The sequence below is a fragment of the Salvia miltiorrhiza genome, chromosome 2 (genome assembly GCF_028751815.1).
Source record: "Salvia miltiorrhiza cultivar Shanhuang (shh) chromosome 2, IMPLAD_Smil_shh, whole genome shotgun sequence".
Lineage (NCBI taxonomy): Eukaryota > Viridiplantae > Streptophyta > Magnoliopsida > Lamiales > Lamiaceae > Salvia > Salvia miltiorrhiza.
The window spans coordinates 13,775,630-13,800,883 of record NC_080388.1 but is presented as its reverse complement, the minus strand read 5'-3'; the positions used below and the strand labels follow the sequence as shown (position 1 = coordinate 13,800,883).

General features: G+C 42.1%; 1 protein-coding gene and 1 long non-coding RNA gene across 3 annotated transcripts in view; both read left to right on the top strand.

Moving 5' to 3' along the window:
- The window catches only part of LOC131011285 (uncharacterized), a 13,837-nt gene extending 8,467 nt beyond the window's left edge, over positions 1-5,370 (top strand). The window contains exons 1-3 of one of the 2 annotated variants that reach the window (XR_009096839.1): positions 2,417-2,574; positions 4,526-4,589; positions 5,105-5,370. This is a non-coding gene — a long non-coding RNA (uncharacterized LOC131011285). Of the gene's footprint in view, positions 1-2,416; positions 2,575-4,525; positions 4,590-5,104 lie in introns of those variants that run through there. The other variant, XR_009096840.1, reaches the window with a different exon arrangement.
- Positions 5,371-6,496: 1,126 nt separating this feature from the next.
- LOC131008024 (uncharacterized) lies at positions 6,497-6,886 on the top strand. Its single transcript, XM_057934927.1, has one exon. The coding sequence runs from the start codon at positions 6,497-6,499 to the stop codon at positions 6,884-6,886; it is 390 nt and encodes a 129-aa protein (XP_057790910.1).
- The last annotated feature ends 18,368 nt before the right edge of the window (positions 6,887-25,254 follow it).

Below are 25,254 nucleotides of genomic sequence, written 5' to 3'. Positions count from 1 at the left end.
TATAGCGTATGCTTAGCAACAACTGAGATCACACGAGATGAGTTATCCGACGCATGATTTAGAATTAGCAGCCGTAGTGCATGCTTTGAAGATCTGGAGACGCCATTCCTATAGAGCACGGTGTGAGATGTACACCGATCATAAAAGTCTCAAATATTTCTTTGAACAAAAAGATCTGAACATACGACGAAGAAGATGACTAGAGTTGATGAAAGACTACGATTGTGAAATAAATTATCACCCCGGGAAGGCTAAACGTTGTAACCGACGCTTTGAGCAGAAAGAATCAGGGAGAGTTAGGATTTCTCCTTACTCGAGAAGAGAACCTAATCGAGGAATTCGAGAAGATGAATTTGGAGGTAGTAATACCACCACAAACGACAGAAATAATAATTTCTGCGCTGAACGTTACCCCTGACCTACGATCGAGATTGGTCACAGCATAGAGAGTGGATGAGAAGATGGAAAGATTGCGAATAAAGTTTCGAACCGAAAAAGTAGAGAATTATGAAGAGACGACAGATAATGCCTTTTTGTCTAAAAGAGAGTGGTGTATACCCGATAAAGAAGAGTTGAGGAATGAGATTATGAGCGAAGCTCATGACACCCTTACAACCACACATGTGGGCAGTATGAAGATATGCCAAGACTGAAACGACGCTTTGATAGAGAATAAGAAGCGAGAGGGGGCATCTTTCGTAGAAGGATGTTTAACGTGTTAACACGTGAAGGCGCCACTTTGACAACCTTATACAATTATACCTATTAGAGACTTCCACAATAGAAGTGAGACCACTTAGCCATGAATTATGGCATCGATTAGCAAAATCGAGAAAAAGAAAACTCAACAATTGAGTAATTGTGAATAGATTCTGTTGATGATAGAAACGATGATTATGTGAGTTTTTCCCTATCTCGGGGAGCATGTTATTTTCGAGTTAACAAGAACTCAAACCGAGATATATAGGACCTTATGATATGTATTAGAGTAAATAGGCCATGTAGCCTATAAACTAGCGTTGCCTCTGAGCTTCGCGAACGTCCATGACGGTTTTCCATGTTTCTCAATTGAGAAAGTTCGTGTTTAATCCAAAACACGTCATCTATCAAGAAGAGGTGTCCCCTGGAACCAGTTTGAGCTACGATGAGATAGACCTGATGCTATACTGGACTGGAAGATCCAATAATTGAGGGACGAATCGATTCCTTTGATGAAAATCCAATGGAGATATTATAGTCAAGAAGAATCAACATGGGAAGTTGAAGAGAAGATGAAAGAGAAGTACCCAGAGCTTTTCCCGAAGAAGAATAACTCAAATTTCGGGACGAAAATTTTTTTTTAAGGGGGGTATGGGATGTAACACCCCGTACTTTTCCTCATGTTGTGAGATAGTGTCTTAACACTAATAAGAGTACCGAGATGTCGAAATACGAGACTACTTTTTTTATGAGTAGATAAGACGGATTGTCTTTTAAATAGAGATACGAATGAATAAACCGATGATGGAATTAGAGTGATGAGATTTGAGAAATGAGTTGAGATAGAGATGCTGATTGATATCGAGTTGAGATTTTATTTTATTTCCAACTACCGGGAATAGAGTTACCGGATACTGAATTGTTAGAGATTGACTGTCCTATTAAGAAAAATAGGAATACTGAGTTGGAAATAGAGTCGAGGAAGAAAGAGTGAGAAACCTAGATATATAGAGTCGGTCAGAGAGACGTCTAACTTATCTGAGTCTGCCGACTGTTTTGATGTGATGTTATGTGAATTTACGTGACTGAGTAATTATGTGATTTTGTGACGTGTGTCATTGTGACCGAGTTATTATGATTTTTATTTGAGACCTTAGCATTTGGAATTTTGTTTAAGTTTCCAAAGCAAGTATGGTTTATTTTTATCGAGAATCGAATGAGGCCGGTTTATGAAAATTTTTCCGAGCATAATATTTTTTTTTAAATTATTTTTCTTCCTACGAAGAGGAATATTATATATATGTGAGTGCACTAATATGAGTGCTATAATTATTATTTTGGTCACATGAATATTTATGATGTGGTATTTTATTAATGAGTGACATTACCATAGTTTTGTGATTTTATTTGATCACCTTTCACACACTTTATTTAATTACCCATACCATATGTCATATGCCTAAATTTTGCTAAGTATAGAATTGAGAGAGTAGAGATTAGAGAGTAGAGATTAAGAAAGTGTAGAGATTTGAGAGAGAAAGAAGAGATTAGAGTGAGAAGATGCATTAATGCCAATATTCTCTAAAGATTCACAAATCTTTTATAAGATTTCCAAATCCATTTCATATCTTGCAAGAATTCCTCTCTCTCCTTCTTCCCTAATTTTCGAGCTCTCTCTCCTCCCTTCATCTCTCTACTTTCCTCCATTGTATAGCCATTGATGAAACCTTCGAAGCTTCACCCAAGTATGCCAAACACATAAATCACTACTTAAATCCTCCATAAACACCTCTTATCAACTTAAATCCAAGAGAATCCTTGAAGATTGGTTTCAAGAATAGTGAGAGAAAATTTGGATAATTGGTGAAAACTTGGGTAAGTGATCTCCATATTCATAGATATAATTTGTATGAGTGTGTATATGAGCTTATTTGAAGGATTGGAGCAAGAAATCACCCCCTCCCTTTTTCCTTCAAATTTTCGAAAAAATGGGTATCTTACCCTTCAAAAATTTTTCTTCTTCTTTCCTTGAATTGAGGTGAGAAAAATGAACTATGTGATGTTTGGTGATGATTGAGGTGTGTTTTGAAAAACTATGTTTTGAGATGTAAAGATTCGATGAGTTTAGTTTACCCCAAATTTGGGAATTTTTGGGTTGATGATCAAGGTGATGAATTGATGATGAAAATGAGTTTATGAGGTGTATATGATGATGATTGATGGAGTAATTTGAGTATATGATGTCAATTGGAGTTTTGATGTGAGTTAGTTTACTAGAATTAGGGATATGTGTATATATGCCCTTATTTGTGAATTGATGGTTTTGATGTGAGATTAAATGACAAAAATTGATAGATATATGATGAGATTAAAGATCCATGTGAGTTTATAAAATTTCAAAGGGTTTAGTTTAATAAAAATTAGGACTTTCTTGTCTATGTGTTTAATAAGTGTTTTGCCTTAAGATATGTGTAATTGAGCATGATAGTAGTGTTTTAATATGTTTGATTAAGTCTAATGTAAGCTAAGTAAAATTTGGACTTAGTTTAGTTTGAAGGAGTTTTTGAGTTCTCATATGATGTGGGGTTAACGAATGATAAAATGAGGTCAAATTGATTTATGATCATTTTGTGAAGTTGTCATGCTTTTGTTGAGAATTTTATGATGATATATGAGTTTTTCACTAGAGTTAGTTTACATGATAAAAAGGGAAATATATGTGTAAAATGAGTTACATGATGTATGAGGTCAATAATGAATGATTGAGAAATTTTGAGCATGAGATTGAAAGGAATTTGATTGATACGTTGTAGAAACGTTTCCCTTGAGATTTGAGTTAAGATGTAAAAGAGGAGAGTTAATTTGAGTATGATGAGTATTTTGATGTATTTGAATGTTTTTAAGTGCTTTAAGTGCTTAAAATGAGTTTTGATGTGTTTGCTTTGTATAAATGTTAAATTGAGCATTTAAGAGTTGGGAATGAATTTTTGGTGATTTTTCGTAGGCTACTGACCTACTGTGATCGACGGTTTGTCGATATCAAAAAGCTTTGAAAATTTTACAGAATGTCCCTACATGAGTCTTGAGCACCTCTGTAAAATTTCAAGTCATTTGGACTTGATTTACTATTTTTATAAAATGCAAAACCAAATCTGCACATTTCTGCCGGGAATTTCAGAGAACAGGGGACAAAGTCATTCATTTCAGTGACTTCCTGTGTGAATTAGATTTCCAAATTTTTATGGTATCAACCTTACTGTATGGGCTAGATATCCACCAAATTTGAGCGCAGTTTGACAACGTTTACTATTTTTGAAAAATCAAACTTTTCGATTGCTCAAAACTGCCGAATATGGTAGACTGTAGTAAAACAGTCATATCTCCCAAACCACTTGGAGTTTCTGACTCTACTTTTTTTAAATGAAACTAGACTCAAATACCTTTCGTTTGGTATGAGTCTGGAGTCCAGGGGATGTCGGAGTCAGAACGTGTTAAAGTTTGAAGTCGAGTCTGTGTAAAAACAGAACATGTCTTGATGACGTTTGATGGTATTTTCTTATGTGCCTTATGTGATTGTGTTGCCTAAGTGTTTGAATGATATTAGACGAGCCATATATGAGTGATAAATCGAGACTTAGAACCATGATTTTCTTGAAACCTATCCTTGGACTTAAGGTTTTGAAATGAGTAAAGAGTTTATGTAGAGTTGATTAAGAGATAGAATATAATATAGAGCATGAGTTGAGGCATGAGTTTTTGTCGTTGAGTTTCTAATCGGGATTCATTTTATGACATGAACCTTCGATGATGACGATGATCCCTGAAGACACGAGCAGAGCAAGGAAGTAAGTAACTCCACTTTGACGGGAGTTTTTGAGTAAGGTCTTCAGGTGGGCAATATTTTGAGTATAAATATATTATCCGAGTTTTCTAAAATGATTTGATGATATAATGATGTTATGAGATTAACAAATGTTTTGAGATAAATGATATTTGAGAACTGTTTGACTTGCCAATTTTTGATGTTGAGCTTGTGTGTTACCCTCTACTGATGAGACGAATTCGGTCCTGCCACAAGCGGGATTTTGTGCACAGAGGTGACTGTGAGCCGTCTTCGGGTCGGCCGGTCACGGTACTTGAGAGGGAGGCCTACTTCTCAGTACCTTTGATGATGAGTAGTGGAAGTGGTACATACATGATGAATGTTTAAACTGCGCAGTTACTTATTTATGATGTTGATTATGAAAACTGCATGCACAGATTCATTGATACTAACTTATTTCTGTGTATTGCTGAGATGTGGCAAGCTTCAAACTTATAGCTCTAAGAGCACCTTTCTTGTTTTTCGGCGTTTGCCCACTGAGTATTATATACTCACGCCCTGCATGTATTTCTAAATGTGCAGGCTAAGCGAGGAGTGAGATTGGTCTGGTGCTGGTGGGGAATCGTTAGATGACGTATTTACTTTATCGTATTTCCTTTTTATCGATAAAGTCTTGATGTGAAGTTACTTTGAATATGAATCAAGTAATATACTCACGGTTATGTGTCTCCATACATGTAACTGGTTCGCCTTTTGCTGCGATACTCTGCATATTATGTTTCCTTATGAAAAATAAGCTATACCTGTTTTATTTTTATTCGTGAAATTCCTGATAATTAAAAAGTTACAACGACGTTGACGATTTTACCCTTGGGTTCAATTGATAATATTTTCCTTAGCATGCTTTGATGTGAGCTTCCGCTTGATGTTCGACCTATTCTTCTTATCTTTTATTCTTTAAAAATAGTCGTATCGACACTCGTACCCCACTATCACTAGTGTCGGGATTTCGGGCTGCGACAACAATAGAGTAGAGGCAAAAAAAAAGAGTTTACGTTTTGAGTGAAACCTAAGTGAGTGGGTATAGATTTAATTGATGAATTACTATAGAACTATGGGTTGTACTTAGTATTGCTTGATGATTGGGGAGAGGAAAGTAAGATGAGACGAGAGAGCTACGATATAAATGAGCATTTGAGTTACGCTTTTGATGAGACGGGAGCGCTGAGATATATACATGAGTTTGTGACGAGATGAGAAATATCTGCGCCAGAGCGGAAGCCTTTTTTCTGACGATTCATTCTGTTGCTCTGGCCAGTGATTCCTCTGCTCTGACAGAGAAATCACCATTCCTCTGATGACATTGCCGACAGAGCTCGAGAGAAGATTTCTATAGTATTAAGAATGGAGATAATGTAAGTTTTACGAAAGAACTCGTAGAGCATAATAGTAAAACTTTCCCTCACACGGGAGTTTTTCCCATGTTCGAAGTGAGTCCGCTGGCGAAGTGTTTCCACCGGAGAAGTGATTCCTCTGGAAAAGTGGTTCCTTTGGCTTTAGTCCTCGTTCTACTGATGAGCGATTCCGCTGATGAGCAATCCCGCTGATGAGTGTTCCCGCTGTTAAGTGATTCCTCTGGCGAAGTAATTCCGCGGCACAATCAATTTCTCTGAGTTTTCCATTCCGCGAGTGAAGCCCATTCCTCTGATAGAGCATGCCCCTCCGCTTTATTTTGTTTCTCTACGCTACACACATACTCCTCATCAGTTATGTAACATGGAGAGATTAGCTCCGAGGTTAATATGAATTTTCTTTTTCCTTATAGCATGCCTCCAAGAAGACAAAATCAAAACCGAGTAGAGTAGGAAGAGGAAGAACAGAGAGAGGAGAGTAGAAGAACTCTTCCTACGACAAAACCCACCTACTTTCAGTGGAGCTGGAGACCCCACTGAAACGGAAGAATGGATCAGAAGTATGGAAAGGATCTTTAGGTTCCTTAGATGCAATGATGTTGAGCGCCTTATGTGTATGTCATACCAGCTCAAGGGATCCGCAGATTATTGGTGGGAGGCCAAACAGAAGACTTTAACCCCTGATCAAGTAGATGAACTTACATGGGAGCAATTCAAAATAGTTCTCTGCGAGAAATACATACCGCGTAGCTATCGCAAGAAGAAGGAGATGGAGTTTGTAAGTTTAAAACAAGGAAATAAGATGGTAGCTGAATATGACCGTTTGTTCTGTGATTTAGCTCGATATGCACCATATCGAGTAGATACGGATGAGAAGATGTCAGAGTTGTTTTGTGCCGGATTGAAGCAGGATATTCGAGTGGTCTTAGCAAGTCAGAGCACACTTACGTAGGCAGAAGCACTGAACAGAGCACTAGATATGGAGCTGGCAATGCAGCCAGAGAAGACAAGTCAACCTTCTGTACCCCAAGTGAACCCGAATGCTCAATCGGGGAGTCAATCCTTCTTTGGACAAGGACAGAAGGGAAAAAGGAAGTGGGACGAGAGAAACCAAGGTCCCAAGAAGCCGTGGCAAGGCCAGAATGCGCCACCGTACTTTCAAGGCAGAGATAAACGACCTTATGCAGCCCCAGCGGCAGCAGCGCAAGGACCAAGGGGAATACCTCCCTGCCCAAAATGCAATAAGTTACATTTGGGAGAATGCAAGATGGGAACGAATAGCTGTTTCACCTGTGGAAGAGTCGGACATTACTCCAACCAATGCCCGAACCGACAACAAAGTGGAACCGGTGGAAGACCGAAACCATTCCAGCCGCAGCTCAAGGCCATGGAAGGAGTCCTACCGCTACCACAGCCAGCACGCCAACAACCAATCCACCGACAACATCAGCCGGGGAGACAACCAGCTGGCCCGCAGGCGAACCAACAGCAACACCATCAAAGAATGTTTGCGATCGATCAGAAAACTCAAGGCCAGAATCGGGGAAATCTAGCAGGTATAGGCGAGATGAAAGGTGTATCCATAGTAGTTTTGTTCGACACTGGAGCATCGCATTCTTTTATCTCTCACACATGTGTAGATACTTTAGAACTGAAAGTAGAGCCTGCTCCACAATGTCTGAAAGTGACTACACCTATAGGCAGAACTACTACGGTTTCACACATTTGTCCTAACGTAGAATTCGAGATAGGAACGTTAAAGCTCGAGGCCAAAAATCTGAGATTGATGCCTATGTGGCACTTGGATATGATTTTGGGAATGGACTGGTTGGAAGAGAACCATGCAAAGATACACTGCAAGGAGAGACAGATATCTTTCCAGCCACCCGGCCAAGAGCCTACTTCCTTCGTTGGCATTGAAGGAAAATGGAAGAAGACGCCAATCATCTTGGCTTTGCGAGCCAAGAAGCTTTTGCAAAGGAAGGATACGACCGCATATGTCGTATATTTAAACCAGAAGGAGGAATCCAAAGGAGATATTGATGACGTGCCATGTAACACCCCGATAATTTAGATTTATTTTATAAGTTTAATTAATAGTATTTTCTTGTATAGCTTATTTTTTTAAATAATTACATGATACATATAGATATGCACCATTAATTTTATCTAGACTATTATTATTATTATTATTATTATTATTATTATTATTATTATTATTATTATTATTATTATTATTATTATTATTATTATTATTATTTTTGTTTCCTATTAGAACTAGAACTCTTTAAAAACTAGTATAAATATGGGATCTATTTTCAAACCCTAAAACAGACGGACACACTAATTAATTAGGGTTTTAGAGAGAGCAGAGAGGGCCAGAAACGTGTAGGCAGAAGATCTGAGCTGGAGTCAGATTTTCGCAGGAAATCAAGTTCTGGCAGTTTCGGGAGAACGGCCATAACTTCCTCGACAGAACTCCGATTCAAGCAAAACAGGCGGCCACGGAAATCTCTCTCGAAGACGAAGAAGTCGTATTTCTGGGCAAAATACGATTTGAAGACGTTTGAGGCTTCAAACGAAGGCTTGAAGCTGACTGGTCTGTTCAGCTGCGATTTTGACGAATTCTTCTGGTGCGGCGCTATTAAGACCTTCATTCCGGATTTTAGTTAATTGCCTTCGACTTTAAGGTGAGGGATTTTACGCTTATTCATATGGTTATATATGTTTTTATTATCGCGTTTGATTACTTGTTTACGTGCATCTTATGACTATGTTGTTATGTGCGATCATGGGACCCAAGCCATTGATCTATGTTATGTGCGATCATGGGACCTAAGCCATTGATCTATGTTATGTGCGATCATGGGACCTAAGCCATTGATCTATGTTATGTGTGATCATGGGACCTAAGCCATTGATCGATCATGGGACCTAAGCCATTGATTTATGTATGTGTTTGGTCATGGGACTTAAGCCATCGACTCAAACTATGATTAGGTTTGTCAAGGGGCTCCGGTCTCTTGGCGTATGTTTGCAAGTATGATAACGTGATTTAATTATATATGTGACATATATGAATATTTTGTTATGTTCCTCACTGAGTATATTTTCAATATGCTCACCCCTTATCTTCTCAGTTTTGCAGTTCTAGAGTCGAGGTGGCCATGGAAGTCGAGAATGACTAGAGATTTAGTATTTCCATAGAAATTTAAGTTGAAACATGTTACTCCACTTTTTAGTTTATCATTTTATTTCATGTTACTACTTTAGTTTTGACAAGTTGATTTTAAATTGGTTTAAACATTTATAATTCAAGAAATTTTATTTTTATCTATTAGTTTTCAAATATTTTATATTGAAAAGTTTATGAAAATTGGGGTGTTACATGCCAGTTGTGCGAGAATACAAAGATGTTTTCCCTGAAACCTTACCAGGTTTACCACCTGACCGACAGCTTGAGTTTACGATAGACCTCGAACCTGGAGTCGCGCCGATGTCGAAAGCGCCATATAGGATGGCCCCAGCAGAGTTGCAAGAGTTGAAGCTACAACTCCAAGAACTTCTAGACATGGGTTTTATTCGACCTAGTGTTTCCCCGTGGGGAGCGCCGGTCCTTTTCGTCAAGAAGAAAGATGGCAGTTTGAGGTTGTGTATCGACTACCGAGAGTTGAACAAAGTAACGTTGAAGAATAAGTACCCGTTGCCCCGGATCGACGATTTATTCGACCAACTTCAAGGAGCATGCACATTTTCAAAAATCGATTTGAGAACGGGATACCATCAATTGAAGGTACGAGCAGATGACATCCCGAAGACGACTTTTCGCACGAGATACGGACACTATGAGTTCACAGTTATGCCTTTTGGACTGACGAATGCCCCCGCAGTATTTATGGATCTGATGAACCGAGTCTTTCACGAATACTTGGATAAGTTCGTGTTAGTTTTTATAGATGACATACTAATTTACTCGAGGAGTAAACAAGAGCATGAAGAGCAATTGAGGATCGTTTTGGAGAGATTGCGAGCTGAAAAGCTTTATGAGAGATTGCGAGCTGAAAAGCTTTATGCTAAGTTCAACAAATGCGAGTTTTGGCTCGAAGAAGTCAATTTTCTCAGCCATATCGTTTCGGCGAGAGGGATTGAGGTAGACCCGGCGAAGGTACAAGCAGTAAAAGATCTAGCGATCTTCTTATTATATCATTTGGTATCAGTTTCCGGGTTTTGTAAGGGCTACGTCAAAAAAAAAAAAAAAAAAAAAAAAACAAAGGGAAGCAGACAGCATCAATTTGTGTTTCGTATCATTTGGGCGAAATTGTCCTGGGTTTTGTCTATCTGTTGGGGACTATTCATAATTTCAGGGTGTTCTGTTGGGTCCTGTTCCGAATTTCAGTTTGGGTAGACGTTTTCTAGGGTGTTCTGTTGGTTTCTGTTCAAAATTTTCAGGGTGTGCTGTTGGGTTTTGTTGGCCGCATTTCAGATTTTCGAAATTATCCAGGATTTGGTCTTTTCTGTTGGCTCTTTATTTTCTTAACAGAGTATGAGTGTGATTCCAGCCAATCACAACCATCCGACAGTTTTTGATGGTTGCAATCGAGATACAAAGTGTCGCACATGTCATGGTTTCGGATTCAATGAGAGCGAGCAATGGGCGAATCTCTTTCACACGAGAGTTCTTGTCCAAGACAAGTTCTGCAGTATGATCATTAATGGCGACAGTTGCACGAATATGGTGAGTAGGTTCATGGTGACGAGATTGGGGCTGACCGACTTGAATCACCCCAAACCATATCGTTTGCAATGGCTGAATGAGACCGGCGTCGTCGAGGTCACCAAGCAAGTGAAAGTGTCTTTTAGCTTGGGGAGGTATGAAGACGAAGTTTTGTGCGATGTTCTTCCCCTGCAGGCGACCCACATTTTGTTGGGTAGACCGTGGCAGGTCGATAAACGAGCTATTCATGATGAAGTCACCAATAAGTACTCCTTCGCGTATAAGCACAAGAAGTTGGTACTTGTGTCCCTTAGTCCTCAACAAATTTATGAGGACCTTGTGCACCTGCAGCTCAGCACAAGGAGGCGGATGAAGTGCTGTCTAGGGAGCAGCCGGTAGAGACACCGGAGATGCAGGGTGAAGTGGCGATTGCTAGAGAGGTTGTGGCTATCAAAGATGAGGATTCACATGAGGAAGGGCTTGCACATTCTCCTTCATCTATTTTGGAAGCAAAGGCTTTGCCGCAAGCTCTGGGTATTGAACAGGAGCAGCGCTGTGATGGTGCAAATCCGTTCGACCTGACCTTGTTCACGCACCATCAGCTGCAATGGCAGAATCATATTGGCGACACCAAGCTAATGAATTTGGTGAAGGGTCCATTCCACATTGATCAGAATGAAAGGGAAATCTTTGATGAGACAGCACCGATGCTATCTACATGGCTGTTCGGAAGAAAAGTGCAGCACTTGGTTTTTGATCCCGGCAAGATGAATGATGGACAAGAGAGAGGAGCTAAGGTCCATCGATTGTTTCTAGCAGCCAATGACGATTTTGTTTTCGATCCAGGTATTGGCATTCACGAATTGGATTTGAGGACAAATCCTCTTCAAGAAGAGGGGAATGATGCAGCCCTGATGCAGCCCGAACAGAGCCAAGCTCGCACCAAAACAGATTGGAATCCCGCGCCGGACCAGCGCCAAGGACGCCAGAGGAATCGAGGCGCCAGAGGAATCGAAGCGTCAGAGGATTCCTTCCGCCAGAGGAGTCCTCCCGCCAGAGGAGTCCTCCCGCCAGAAGAGTCATTCCGTCAGAGGAGTCCTTCTGCCAGAGGAGTCCTTCCGCCAGAGGAGTCCTCCCGCCAGAGGAGTCCTCCCGTGATATAATAAGAAGATCGCTAGATCTTTTAAACGATGCTGATCTGAAATAACGATAAGAGAGAACTGAAATTAAAGATAAAGAGTGGAATATTGTCCCAAAACCACTGAATCTAACCCACGAAATGATTTAGGCGAACGAATCCCTAAACCCCAACGTGCAGTTGACGCAGCAACTCGGAGACGCTGAATGACACACGACGAGGGATGATGAACTCGTCGATTCGTCGATAGGGTGGAAGGAGAAGATGGAAATCCCAAAACCCCTGAATCTAAACCACGAAATGATCTAGGCGAGTAATTCCCTAAACCCCAACGTGCATTTGACGCAGGAACTCGGAGACGCTGAATGACACACGGCGAGGGATGATGAACCCGCCGATACGCCGATAGGTTGAATTCTTGTTTGATTCAAGAAGAATTCGAAACTTGAGGAAGAATAAACTCACACATTTTCATATATCATCAAAGTTATCTGTTCTCTTTCGTTCCATACAGCCGCCATATATATAGGCAAAATGAAACCCTAATTTAAAGGACATAATCGTAAAAACACGGAAACAAAAGAAACTTGCTCAACAAGCTAAAATAAACCCTAGTGATAAAACCAGCTCCGTACGCTCTGCTCTTTACGTCCGCACCTCTGCTCTGGAAAGCCGGGATTCCTCTGGCGGGAGGATTCCTCTGGCGGAAGGACTCCTCTGGCGAAAGGACTCCTCTGGCGGAAGGACTCCTCTGGCAGAGAAGGACTCCTCTGGCGGAATGACTCCTTTGGCGGGAGGACTCCTCTGGCGGAAGGACTCCTCTGGCGGAATGACTCCTCCGGCGGGAGGACTCCTCTGGCGGAAGGACACCTCTGGCGGAATGACTCCTCTGGCGGGAGGACTCCTCTGGCGGAAGGACTCCTCTGGCGGAAGGACTCTTCTGGCGGGAGGACTCCTCTGGCGGGAGGACTCCTCTGGCGGGAGGACTCCTCTGGCAGAAGGACTCCTCTGACGGAATGACTCTTCTGGCGGGAGGACTCCTCTGGCGGGAGGACTCCTCTGGCGGAAGGAATCCTCTGACGCTTCGATTCCTCTGGCGCCTCGATTCCTCTAGCGTCCTTAGCGCTGGTCCGGCGCGGGATTCCAATCTGTTTTGGTGCGAGCTTGGCTCTGTTCGGGCTGCATCAGGGCTGCATCAATATATATAGGCAAAATAAAACCCTAATTTAAAGAAGGAAATAACGTAAAAACAAGGAAACTTAAAAACAAGGAAACAAAAGAAATTTGATCAGCAAGCTAAAATAACCCTAGCGAGAAATCCAGCTCTGTACGCTCTGCTCTGCTTTGTTCTGGAAGTTCGCTCTGTCGGGACGATTCCTCTGCTCTGGCAAAGCCGAGGTTCCTCTGTCGGGACGATTCCTCTGCTCGGATCCGCTGCTCTGCTTGGTTCCGCTGCTCTGCTCGATTCCGCTGCTTTGCTCGGTTCTGCTGCTCTGCTCGGCTCCGCTGCTCTGGGCTTTTTGATTTCTCTGGCGAGTTGACTTCGCTGCTCTGGGCTTTTGATTTCTCTGCTCTGGCCTTTTGATTTCTCTAGTCTGGCGCGGGATTCATCTTTGCTCTGGCGCAAGCTTGGCTCAGTCCGGGCTGCATCACCACACCCATAGACAGAATTACTACGGTTTCATCCGTATGGCCTAACTTAGAATTTGAGTTAAGATCGATTAAGCTCGAGGCGAGAAACCTGAGATTGATGCCTATGTGGCACTTGGAAATAATTTTGGAATGGACTGGTTAGAGGAAAACCATGTGAAGATACAATGCAAGGAGAGACGGATATCTTTTAGCCACCTGGCCAAGAACCTACTTCCTTCATTGGTATTGAGAGAAAATGGAAGAAGACGCCGCTCATCTCGGCACTGCAAGCAAGAAAGTTCTTGCGGAGAAAAGATACAACAGCGTACGTTGTATATTTGAACCAGAGGGAGGAATCCAAGGCAAACGTTGATGACGTACCAGTCGTGTGAGAGTAAAGACGATTTTCCCGAGACTTTACCGGGATTACCCCAGACCGACAGCTTGAGTTTACGATCGATTTAGAGCCTGACGTAGCACCAACGTCGAAAGCGCCGTACAGAATGGCCCCCACCGAGTTGCAAGAGTTAAAGCTGCAACTCCAAGAACTTCTAGATATGGGTTTCATTCGACCCAGTGTTTCCCCGTGGGGAGCACCAGTTCTTTTTGTTAAAAAGAAGGATGGAAGCTTGAGGTTGTGTATCGATTATCGAGAGTTGAACAAAGTGACGTTAAAGAATAAATATCCGTTACCTCGAATCGATGATCTGTTCGATCAACTACAAGGAGCAAGCACTTTTTCAAAGATTGACCTGAGAACGGGATACCATCAGCTGAAGATACGATCGGAAGATATTATGAAGACGGCATTTCGTACGAGATACGGACACTATAAGTTTATAGTAATGCCTTTCGGTTTGACGAATGCTCCGGCAGTATTCATGGATCTCATGAATCGCGTTTTTTACGAATACTTAGATAAGTTCGTGATAGTCTTTATAGACGATATCCTGATATACTCGAAGAGTAAATGAGAACACGAAGAGCGTTTGATATCGTGTTAGAGAGATTACGAGCTGAAAAGCTTTATGCGAAGTTAGCAAATGCGAGTTTTGGCTTGAAGAAATCAATTTTCTTGGCCATGTCGTTTTCGCGAGAGGAATCGAGGTAGACCCAGCGAAAGTTCAAGCGGTACAGGAGTGGAGATCGCCAACCACACCGCACGAGATTCTCAGTTTTCTGGGATTAGCAGGGTATTATCGACGTTTTATTGAGGGCTTTTCAAAAATCGCTAAGTCATTGACGCACCTGCTGAAGAAGGAAGTTAAGTCCGTTTGGACGAACGAATGCGAGCGAAGTTTTCAAGAGTTAAAGAAGAGACTCACTATTGCCCCAGTTTTAGCTGTTCCAAAAGCGGACAAAAAGTATGCAGTGTACACTGATGCATTGAATAATAGTCTAGGTTGTGTACTGATGCAAGAAAGAAGAGTTATAGTGTATGCTTCGCGACAACTGAGACCGCATGAGGTGAATTGTCTAACGCATGATTTAGAATTAGCAGCTGTAGTGCATGCTTTGAAGATCTAGAGACACCATCTCTATGGAGCACGGTGTGAGATATACACCGATAATAAAAGTCTCAAATTTTTCTTTGAGCAAAAAAATCTTAACGTGCGACAAAGAAGATGATTAGAGTTAGTGGAGGATTACGATTGTGGAATAAATTATTACCCTGGAAAGGCTAACGTTGTAGCTGACGCGTTAAGCAGAGAGAATCAGAGAGAGTGAGGATTTCTCCTTACTCAAGAAGTGAACCTAATCAAGGAATTCGAGAAGATAAATTTGGAGGTAGTAATACCACCACAAACGATAGAAATAGTAATTTCTACACTAAGCATTACACCTGACTTACGATCGAAAATAGTTACAGCACAGAGAGAGGATGAGAAGATGGAAAGATTGCTAATGAAGATTCGAACCGAGAAGAGTAGAGAATTATCAAGAGGCGGCAGATAATGCCATTTTTGTTTTAAGAGAAATTGTGTGTGCCAGATAAAGAAGAGCTGAAGAATGAAATCATGAGCGAAGCTCATGACACCCCTTACACCGCACATGCGGAAAGTATAAAGATATGCCAAAACCGAAACGACGTTTTGAATAGAGGTTAAGAAACGAGAGATGTCATCTTTCGTAGAAAGATGTTAGGCGTGTTAACACGTGAAGGTGCCACTTTGGCAACCTTATACAATTACACCTATTAGAGACTTCCATAATAGAAGTGGGACCACATAGCCATGAATTATGGCATCGATTAGCAAAATCAAGAGAAGGAAATCCAACAGTTGAGTTATCACTGATAGATTCTTTTGACGTTAGAAACGATGTTTGTGTGAGTTTTCCCTATCTCGGGGAGCATGTTATTTTCGAGTTAAAGAAAACTCAAACCAAGATATATAGGACCTTATGAAATATTAAGAGTAAGTAGGCCATGTAGCCTATAAACTAGCGTTGCCTCCAAGCTTCGCGAACGTCCATGACGTTTTCCATGTTTCTCAACTGAGAAAGTACGTGTTTGATCTAAAACACGTCATCGATCAAGAAGAAGTGTCCCTGGAACCAAATTTGAGCTATGAAGAGAGACCTGATGCTATACTGGACCAGAAAAACTTCGTAGATTAGGTCAGGGGTTTTGGGACAAACTTCCACCCTTTATCTTTACTTTATTTCTCATTTCAAGTCTTCCGCACGTATTTATTTGTTCAAACCGGTGAAATTCCTTATTTACCGGCGAGATTCATATCATCTCGTTCACAGACTACGCGATGATATGAATCTCGCCGGTAAATACGGAATTTCACCAGTTTGAACAAATAAATACGTACGGAAGACTTGAAATGAGAAATAAAGTAAAGATAAAGATCTGAACGTGCGACAAAGAAGATTGTTAGGTCCGGGGGGTCTCGAATAGGTGTATGTGGGGGGGGGGGAATACACCTATAGGCTATTTTTGGCTATCTACCAACCTCAATCAGAGGGATCTCAGTCAGAGATAGAAAAGAAACTTTACATGCAAACCCGACACCTGTTTAACCGAAATTAGTTTTGACCAACAGGGTTGACGACTGATACTGAAAGCTCTTCAGTAAAGAGTTATCAGTTAAGTCACTAGAACTTAACTGATCCACGTAAGGGCTTCAGTCGTGTTTGCAACGATAGAGATGATATCTCTCTTACTTACTATCAGAGGATAGTTCAGTCAGATTGATATCACACGCAGCGGAAATTAAACTTAGTTTCGAATAGCCTCGGTGGAGCTGATAGTTGGATTAGGGTTTCTCTTGCTGTTAGTCAGTATTCAGTTTTATCAAATTGAAATAGCACAGTTATGAAAGTAAAACTGAAAGCTGTAAATAACACAGAGACTTTTACGTGGTTCGGAAAAACTCTTTCCTACATCCACGGCTGGTTGATCAGACCAACAATCCACTCCGCAAGTGCTTGCCTGGTGCACTGCAAATCGTAAACTGAAGATAAACTCTCTTCAGCACCTACACACCTCGCGTAGGGTTTCCCCACCTACACACCTCGCGTAGGATTTCAGCACCTACACACCTCGCGTAGGATTTCAGCACCTACACAGCTTGCGTAGGATTTCCCTGCTAAGCACACCTCGTGCTCAGACTTCCCTTTCAGAGTTCAGAGTACCTTCCTGAACTCCGAGTCACTCAAACACTCTTGTGGGGGAGAGGTTTAAACGAGTGCCAACCATACTTACAAAGAACAAGTTCTTTGAAGCAAGTTTGACCTTTGGCTTCTGGGTACACAGAATATATGCCTAGGGTCTAAGAGAATGTATGTAATCAGCAGTGACTGATTTTGGCTTTGGAATTCTCTTCTTCGATTCAAGCTTTGAGCGGTTAAGCTTTAGGCTGAGTAGCTATTTCGGCAGAGCTTCAGCTTATGTCGTTGAATCGGTGAAGATTGAAGTGATCCTCGAGCGCTATTTGTAGGAGAACTCTTGAATAGATCCGTTGGCGTAAATCGTCCTCAAGATTTCTTCCGTTGGAGAGCAATTCGAATTTGGGCTGAGGCTTCAATCTTCGAGGTTCCTTGTCTGTGTGGAAACGGCTCTCTTTGAAGGACAGGAGATGTGACATCTCTGAAAAGTAGCCACCAGATAGGAATGACCTCTGCAGAGATAAGATATTGAGATATCTCTGCATTTAATGCGGCTGTACTTGAGCGTACGTGGCTTCCTCTGAACGTTGGAAGATCAGTCCTAAGAGGAATGTTCAACTGATACTTGACTTTAGTATCAGTCTATGGCGCGCATTAAATAATCAGTCTTCAACTGACACTTCAGTTGGTAACTCCAGTCTTCAGTCTTCAGTCTTCATTCTTCAGTCTTCAGTCTTCAGTCTTCAGTCTTCGACACCGCAACTAAACTAGAAACGAACTCTAACACTTGAGTTCAAAACGATTCTAGTCTATTACATTTAAGTCCTATGAATTTTGGTATCATCAAAACAAGGGCTAGGATATTTCACAAGGTTCCCAACAATTTCCCCCTTTTTGATGATGCCAAAACCACACAGCAGTTCTAGACAATAAAAAGACTGAACTCATAGTACAAGTTCTAAACAAGGGGTGAAAGCAGTTCCCCCTTAACAATAGAACCTAAACAACTTGTACTTAGAGCAAGAACGAAAACAGTTCTAAACACAGAACTTAAAGAAGACAGAAAAACCATAAATCAGAGCCTGGACAAAGAGTCATTGTCTTCAGGGTGAGATCAATAAGAAGTTCATTTCATTAATAAGACTGATAAGCCATCAGTCGAGGTACAGAGCAAGACTTACATTGGAGTAGAAAAGAAAAACAAAAACATCATGGATAAACCATGGACTCCAGCAGTCTGCTTGGCTGCGCCTTGAACTTCTTGATCTTCATCTTCTGTCTTCGTGTCTTCAATGTTCCTAAGCTTGTTCCACTCTCACTTGTTTTCCGTTGAATTGAGGTCTCTTCTGAAACGTCATCCTTAGCTTCTGATGATCCTTTGTTGTTCCATCATCAGTCAAGATAGAGGCCAGGAGCTACCTTCTCTTAGAGAAGGTTTTTCTCTGGCTTCCGTCTTTCCCCCTTTTTGGCAACATCAAAAAGAGAGCTAACGATGGAGGCTTTGAATCAGATAGTACCCAGCTCCTGCTCTCAGAACCTCGTAAGAAGATTTGAGAACAGGGTGAGTACAGAGATGCAGAAGAGGAGGACGCCAGAGGTGGGGTGAGGAGAGAGGAGAAACGGAGGAGTGGAGGAGGACAAGAAAACGTAGAAGGCGGAAGATAGAAGAAGGCTGCCTTGGAAGAAGGAGAGGGCTGCCTTATGAGGAGAAGGATCAGGTTGATGAATTGGAAAGAAAAAGAGAAGAGGGAAGGGTGTGAGAAGGAAGAATCGAAGCGGTGGCAGCTGAGAAGACTAACACCGTCGATTCGCCGTCCCAGGGTCTGTGAAGAATAGACCCGGTGCGGCTGAAGATGCCGGCCAACAACAAGGGTGGTCTCGTTGTTTGTTGCAAGCCAGGTAGGAGCACGAGATATGCGATACGGTATATCTCCTCTAGAAGCGGTAAAGCTTCTTGGCGCCAGGCATGAGAATGGAAGACACTCGCTTCGCTGGATACAAGTGAGGGTAGAGCAAACTTTGACGCCGGAGAGACGTTGAGATCCAGTGGAAGGGTCCGGTGAAGACCAAGACTATGAGTGTCATTCTTCCACTCCATGACTTTGCAGTCATAGATTTCTCCTTTAGTCGGAACAATTTTTCTCTGCAACTTTGGAAAAAATTGAAACTTTTTCTCACAGTGAAGGCTATGGAGAGTTGTTAGTTGATGCAGAAGAATCGTGAAGACAGCATGGTGTATAAATAGACAAGATGTGAACCATGTAGAAGATGAAAAGGTTTTTCTAAAACTGTGCCTAAAATGCAATTGAAGAAAAATTTCGCGTCCGCCATCACTGCGAGGGACTTCGAAAGGCATCATTACATATGTCATGTCAATGAGCGTTTCAAGAAATTTTATTGCAGAGGCAAAAAGGTTGGAAGGATTTTTGGCAAAAAGATCAGGACAAGTTCAATCAAAATAGATTTTCTCTTTTAAAAATCTTGTCCTTTTCGGATATTCCATTTTCCAACAATTCCAACAATCAGTTAAAGTTTTTGAAAGAAACTGATCAGTTAGAGAAAAGGTTTTGAACTAAACACTTAAAGCTCTAAACTGAAATAACTGATTTTTGAAAAAGGTAAGCATTTAAAATACTTACTGATCAACTGAACATAGTAGTCAGTTGATACCACGTGATCCTAGTTGAATCATCAGGATGACTTCTTCTTCAGATGAGCATTTGGACTTCATTGCTTTCCACGTCGGCGATCGTAGAAGCAGCAGTTGGTTGACCACCAGTCAGCATGACTGTTTGAGAAAATCTTCAAACACAGCATCACTCTTCAGGGTTGATGAGGCCGATCTTTGCACATAGATCATTGAACCTCTCTTCTGGAAGAGCCTTGGTCAGCAGGTCCGCTCTCTGAATAGCAGTGGGAATCCATTCCACAGAGATATTCTTCTTTTCGACATGATCACGAATGAAGTGATATCGAATCTCAATATGTTTGACTCTGGTGTGATGAACTGGATTCTGGGAGATTGCAATAGCACTGGAGCTGTCGCAATAGATAGGAACTTCCTTTTCCTCGATCCCATAGTCCTTTAGTTGATGGACTAACCACAGGATTTGTGAGCAGCAGCTTCCGACAGCAACATATTCAGCTTCAGTTGTAGAGGTGGCGACTGAAGTCTGCTTCTTTGAAAACCAAGAGATGAGCTTGTTGCCTAGGAATTGACATGTTCCGGAGGTTGATTTGCGATCAAGCTTGCATCCACCGAAGTCGGAGTCTGAGAATCCGGTGAGCTTGATGTCGTCGTCTGCTGGGTACCACAATCCTAAATTGGGTGTGCCCTTGAGATATCTCAGAATCCGCTTAGCTGCATCCAGATGAGCTTCCTTTGGATCCGATTGATATCTTGCACAAACCCCGACTGCAAATGCGATATCTGGTCTGCTCGCAGTCAAATACAGCAAAGATCCAATGATTTCTCTGTACTTCTTCGAAGAGACAGAGCTTCCTTCTGAACCTGGATCAACTTTCCAGTTTGTGTTCATTGGGATCTTGACTGATTTCATGTGCTGAATACCGAACTTAGCTATCAGCTCCTTGGCATACTTGGACTGGCTGATCAGTATTCCTTCTTTGGTCTGCTTGACTTGCAATCCGAGAAAGAAATTCATTTCTCCCATCATGGACATTTGGAATTTGTTCGTCATGATGTCAGCAAACTTATTGCACATGCGTTCGGATTTGGATCCGAAGATTATGTCATCGACATAAATTTGAACAAGCAAGAGATCTTCTCCTTCTTTGAGAGTGAACAAAGTTTTGTCCACAGATCCCTTTTTGAAGCCTTGTTCAATCAGATACTCAGAGAGAGTATCATACCACGCTCTTGGTGCTTGCTTCAACCCATAGAGTGCTTTCTTCAGCTTGTACACCTTTTCTGGTCCAGCAACCTCAAATCCAGGAGGTTGTTCTACATAGACTTCATCTGTGAGCACTCCATTAAGAAATGCACACTTGACATCCATTTGGTGTACCTTGAAACCTTTGTGAGCTGCGAAGGCTAAGAAGAGTCTGACTGCTTCCAATCTGGCAACTGGGGCGAATGTCTCGTCGTAGTCGATTCCTTCTTCTTGACTGTATCCTTTAGCCACAAGCCTTACTTTGTTTCTCACAACGTTTCCTTCTTCGTCTTCCTTGTTCTTGAAAATCCATTTCAAGCCAATCACCTTTGCATCGTCTGGTCGAGCCACAAGCTCCCAAACTGAATTCCGGTTGAATTCATTGAGTTCCTCTAGCATTGCGATGACCCATTCAGTGGACTTCAGAGCTTCTTCAATATCCTTGGGCTCTGTAGTTGATAAGAAGCAGCTGAAATTCTTATCTTCGTTGATGCAGTTCTGGTTGATGTCGAAGATGAGGTTACACATTGATCTCCGAGTCTTGACGCCATCTGATGGTTCTCCAATGATATTTTCCTTAGAGTGGAGTTCAAACCATCTTCTATACTTCTTGATCTCTTCAGGGGATGGTGGAGCTTCTTCGGTTAGAATAGCTCTGGGATGTTGAGCACCTTCTGGAGCAGGGGTGAGTTAAGCTGGGGCGGCTTCTGCGCGTTCAACTTGAACTTCAGCAACTGGAGTTCCCCCTTGACTGATGCCATCTGTATTGGCTCCAGTCTGGACTTCAGACCGTTGGTTGATCTTCTGATACTGAAGCATCTCAGCATCTTCATCTTTGCCAGGTCCCCACATCAAGATAGTAGAGGGCTCGACAGGGTGGATTTCAGCTTTGGAACCTTCAGCGATCTGAACACCCTTTTCAGCATCTTGTTCCCTGAAACCATCTGTAGACTCATCAAAGATCACATGAGGTGTTTCTTCTACACAAAGAGTTTGAGTATTGAACACTCGATAGGCTTTGCTTGAACGTTCTGTTCCAGAGTATCCAAGGAAGACTCCCGGATCAGCCTTGCTATTGAAGGTGTTCAACCTGTTCTTATCAATGTTGTGTATGAAACACTTAGAATCGAAACCTCGTATGGAGTTCTTCCATGTCTCTGAGTGAGGAAGGAGCGATTCTGCGTGTAGCATGCGTTGTTGACTGCTTTGGCCCAAAACTTCAAGGGGAGTTTAGACTCGGCTAGCATCGTCCTGGCTGCTTCCTTTAGAGACCGGTTTCTTCTTTCTGCAACTCCATTCTGCTGTGGAGTTCTTGCTGCAGAAGTTTGATGACTGATTCCTTGTTCATCACAATACTCACGAATGACAGTATTGAGGAACTCAGTCCCACGATCTGATCTGATGCTGATGATGTTGACTTCCTTTTCAACGCTCAGTCTTCTCATCAGCTTTGGCAGTTCCTCCAGTGTCTCCTTCTTTTTGAAGAGAAAGATAACCCAAGTATATCGTGAATAATCATCCACAACTACCAAGGTGTACTTCCTACCGTTGTAGCTTCTTGGAGTGATCGGGCCAAACAGATCCATGTGAAGTAGATGCAGAATCCTTCCAGAGGAATGTCCTGTCTTTGACTTGAATGACGTCCGCGTCTGCTTTCCTCTGAGGCATGCTTCACATTCTTGCTTCTTCTGGAATACAATAGAAGGAAGACCTTCTACCAGTTGATGTTTAGCAAGTTTGTTGATCGTCTTGAAGTTGAGATGGTTGAGTCTCTTGTGCCATAGCCAATTGAGCTCCGAGCTGCTCTTGCTGATGAGGCACGTTTCTGGTGGGCTGTCTTCCCAAGAAACGACGTAGAGACTCCCTTGTCTGAATCCCTTCAGAACCACCTTCTTCTGATTGTTTCTAACAGTGAATTCATCCTTTTTGATTTTCACTGTGAAACCACTGTCACAAAATTGACTCACAGACAACAGATTATGTTTAAGACCAGAAACAAAGCTAACATTACTGATACTGGCGTTACCCATGTTGAGCACACCGTAGCCTTTTGTTTCTCCAATCGAGTTATCTCCGAATGCAACTTTGGATCCAGCTTTCTCAACATACTGGGATAGATATTCTTTGTAGCCCGTCATATGCTTCGAACAGCCACTGTCCAGATACCACATTCTGATTGAAGCTTTGGCCTCTTCCTTCTTTTTATGTTTCCTGACATTGACCTGCAAGGAAGAGTTGCTTCAGGCACCCAATCAAACTTTGGTCCTTCAATGTTAGTTCGAGTTCCCTTTGGAACCCAAATCTGCTTCAGAATTGGTCTGGCTGATCTTTTGCGCATTGTTGGATGTCTGATCGATGTCGTTGGCGCTTCAGGTGGCACGTGAGCATTCTTCTGTTGAGAAATCCTTTTGAAGGCCTCACTCTTGTAGCAGTTCTGTCTGATGAGTGGTTGAGGTCTTCTTTGCTCGGCGGAGTATCTTCCTTGAGATACTTTAGTCTTTGCAGACTTATGGAGATTTGTCTGACGTCCAGTGGCTTGTCGTCGAGGAAGTGGCATGGCTCGACTGGACTCAGCATTGCTTGATCTCCATGGATGTTGTTCCTTCTGAAACTGAACTGAGGATGTCAGTTTCTGACTGATGTGGCCTTTCTTCCCCCTGGATTGATGAGGAAGATTCTTCTTGGCTCCTCCTGATGTTCCTTCCCGGATCTTTGACTGAAATCTACTTTCCAGCCTTTTCAATAAGATGATCTGGTTGGGAGCCTCCTTAGCTCGTCTGTAGCTTCGTGGAGGTGGAACATTTGATCTGGCCATCAGTCTGCGCTTGTGAACTTCATCCATATCATGGTCTCTTGATTCTTCTGAAGTTGTGATTTCAGAAGGATCATTCTTAGAGATGATCATGATATCCTTTCCTTTGGCAGCTGCAACCTTTCCTCCGATGCTGTTGACCAGTCCTTTCGATGGAAAGTTGCTCATCATGGGAGACTGCATCATGCAGTTCTTGACTGTTTCTTCCAGCTTGTGATTGAGCCTCTTGATTTCATGAGATGCTCTTTCACATTCTGAGTTGGAGACTCTGAGCTCTTCTTCCAGTCGGCTGTTCTCCGTGATTAGCTGATCAAGACAAGTTTCATCCGGAAAGTAGATGATTGTCTGATGTTTAGCTCGTTCATCATTGATCTCCTTGTCCATTTTCTGATTCTGCTTGAGGAGATCTTCGAACATTTTCCTCAGCTGACAGTGATCAGTCAGGAGCTGATCAAACTCGTCAGTTTCAACGGATGAGCTATCTCCAGATTCTGAGTGGTCTCCTGAAAGCATCAAGAAGTTATCAGTATATGGAGTTTTTGTGAGAGATTTTACCTCTGGGCCATTCATTCCATTGTCGTAGCTGTTGTCAGCTACACTTTCTGATTCGTTGGCCATCAGGGCTCGGCTCTCATCATCTGAGCTGGAACTGTCGAAGTCGGATGATTCTGATATGTCGTTGGAAGAATCAGCATCATCAGCAACCATCGCTTTCTTCTTCGAAGATCTGCGATCTTTCTTCGCTTTCAGTTCCCTGCGCTCAGCTGGAGTCAAATCAGGGCATTCATGTCGAAAGTGCCCTTTCTTTCTACATCCAAAACATTCCAATTCTTTGATGTCGTAAGCGGCTGACTTCCTTTCTCCGCTTCGATCTGTGGAATGTCTGGAGTCCCCTTCTCTTTCTTTTCCCTTGTAGTGCTGCTTGTGGAACCTTCTGTACTTCCGGAACTTGGACTCCATCTTGTTGAATCTGTCAGTCAACAAGGCATATTGACTGAAGAAGTCCTCAGGGTTGAGTTCCGTTGGCTCCTTGATCTGCTTCTTGCCTTCTTTGGTCGAGGCCTTCAGTGCAACTCCTCTTGAGGTTGATGGACCATCTTCGTCTGATCCTCCAGCCTTCTTGTTACCAAGATTTCTCAGAAGGTCGAACTCATTTGCCATGAGATCGGAGAAAAGCTTGTTTGTCGGGAGCTGACTGAATCCTGGCTTATGCTGATGAGCGACTGAGTAGATCTGCCATTCTCCACGTGGCAGTGCTCGAAGAATCTTCAGGTTGATTTCTCGTTGAGTGTATTTGTCTTTGGAAATGGATTGAACTTCATTCAATATAAGATTGAATCTTTGTTCCATTTCCTCGACAGATTCATTCTTGAGCATGTGGAAGGAGTCGAATTTCTGGCAAGCTATGGATAGCTTATTCTCCTTGATTTCCTTAGAACCTACGCACATTCTTTCCAGAATTTCCAACATCTCCTTTGCTGTTCTGCACTTGATGATCTTCATGATATGCTTG

Bases quoted from the DNA above. Each gene is read 5' to 3' on its own strand.
- LOC131008024 (XM_057934927.1), top strand. From the start codon at position 6,497: ATGGAAAGGATCTTTAGGTTCCTTAGATGCAATGATGTTGAGCGCCTT.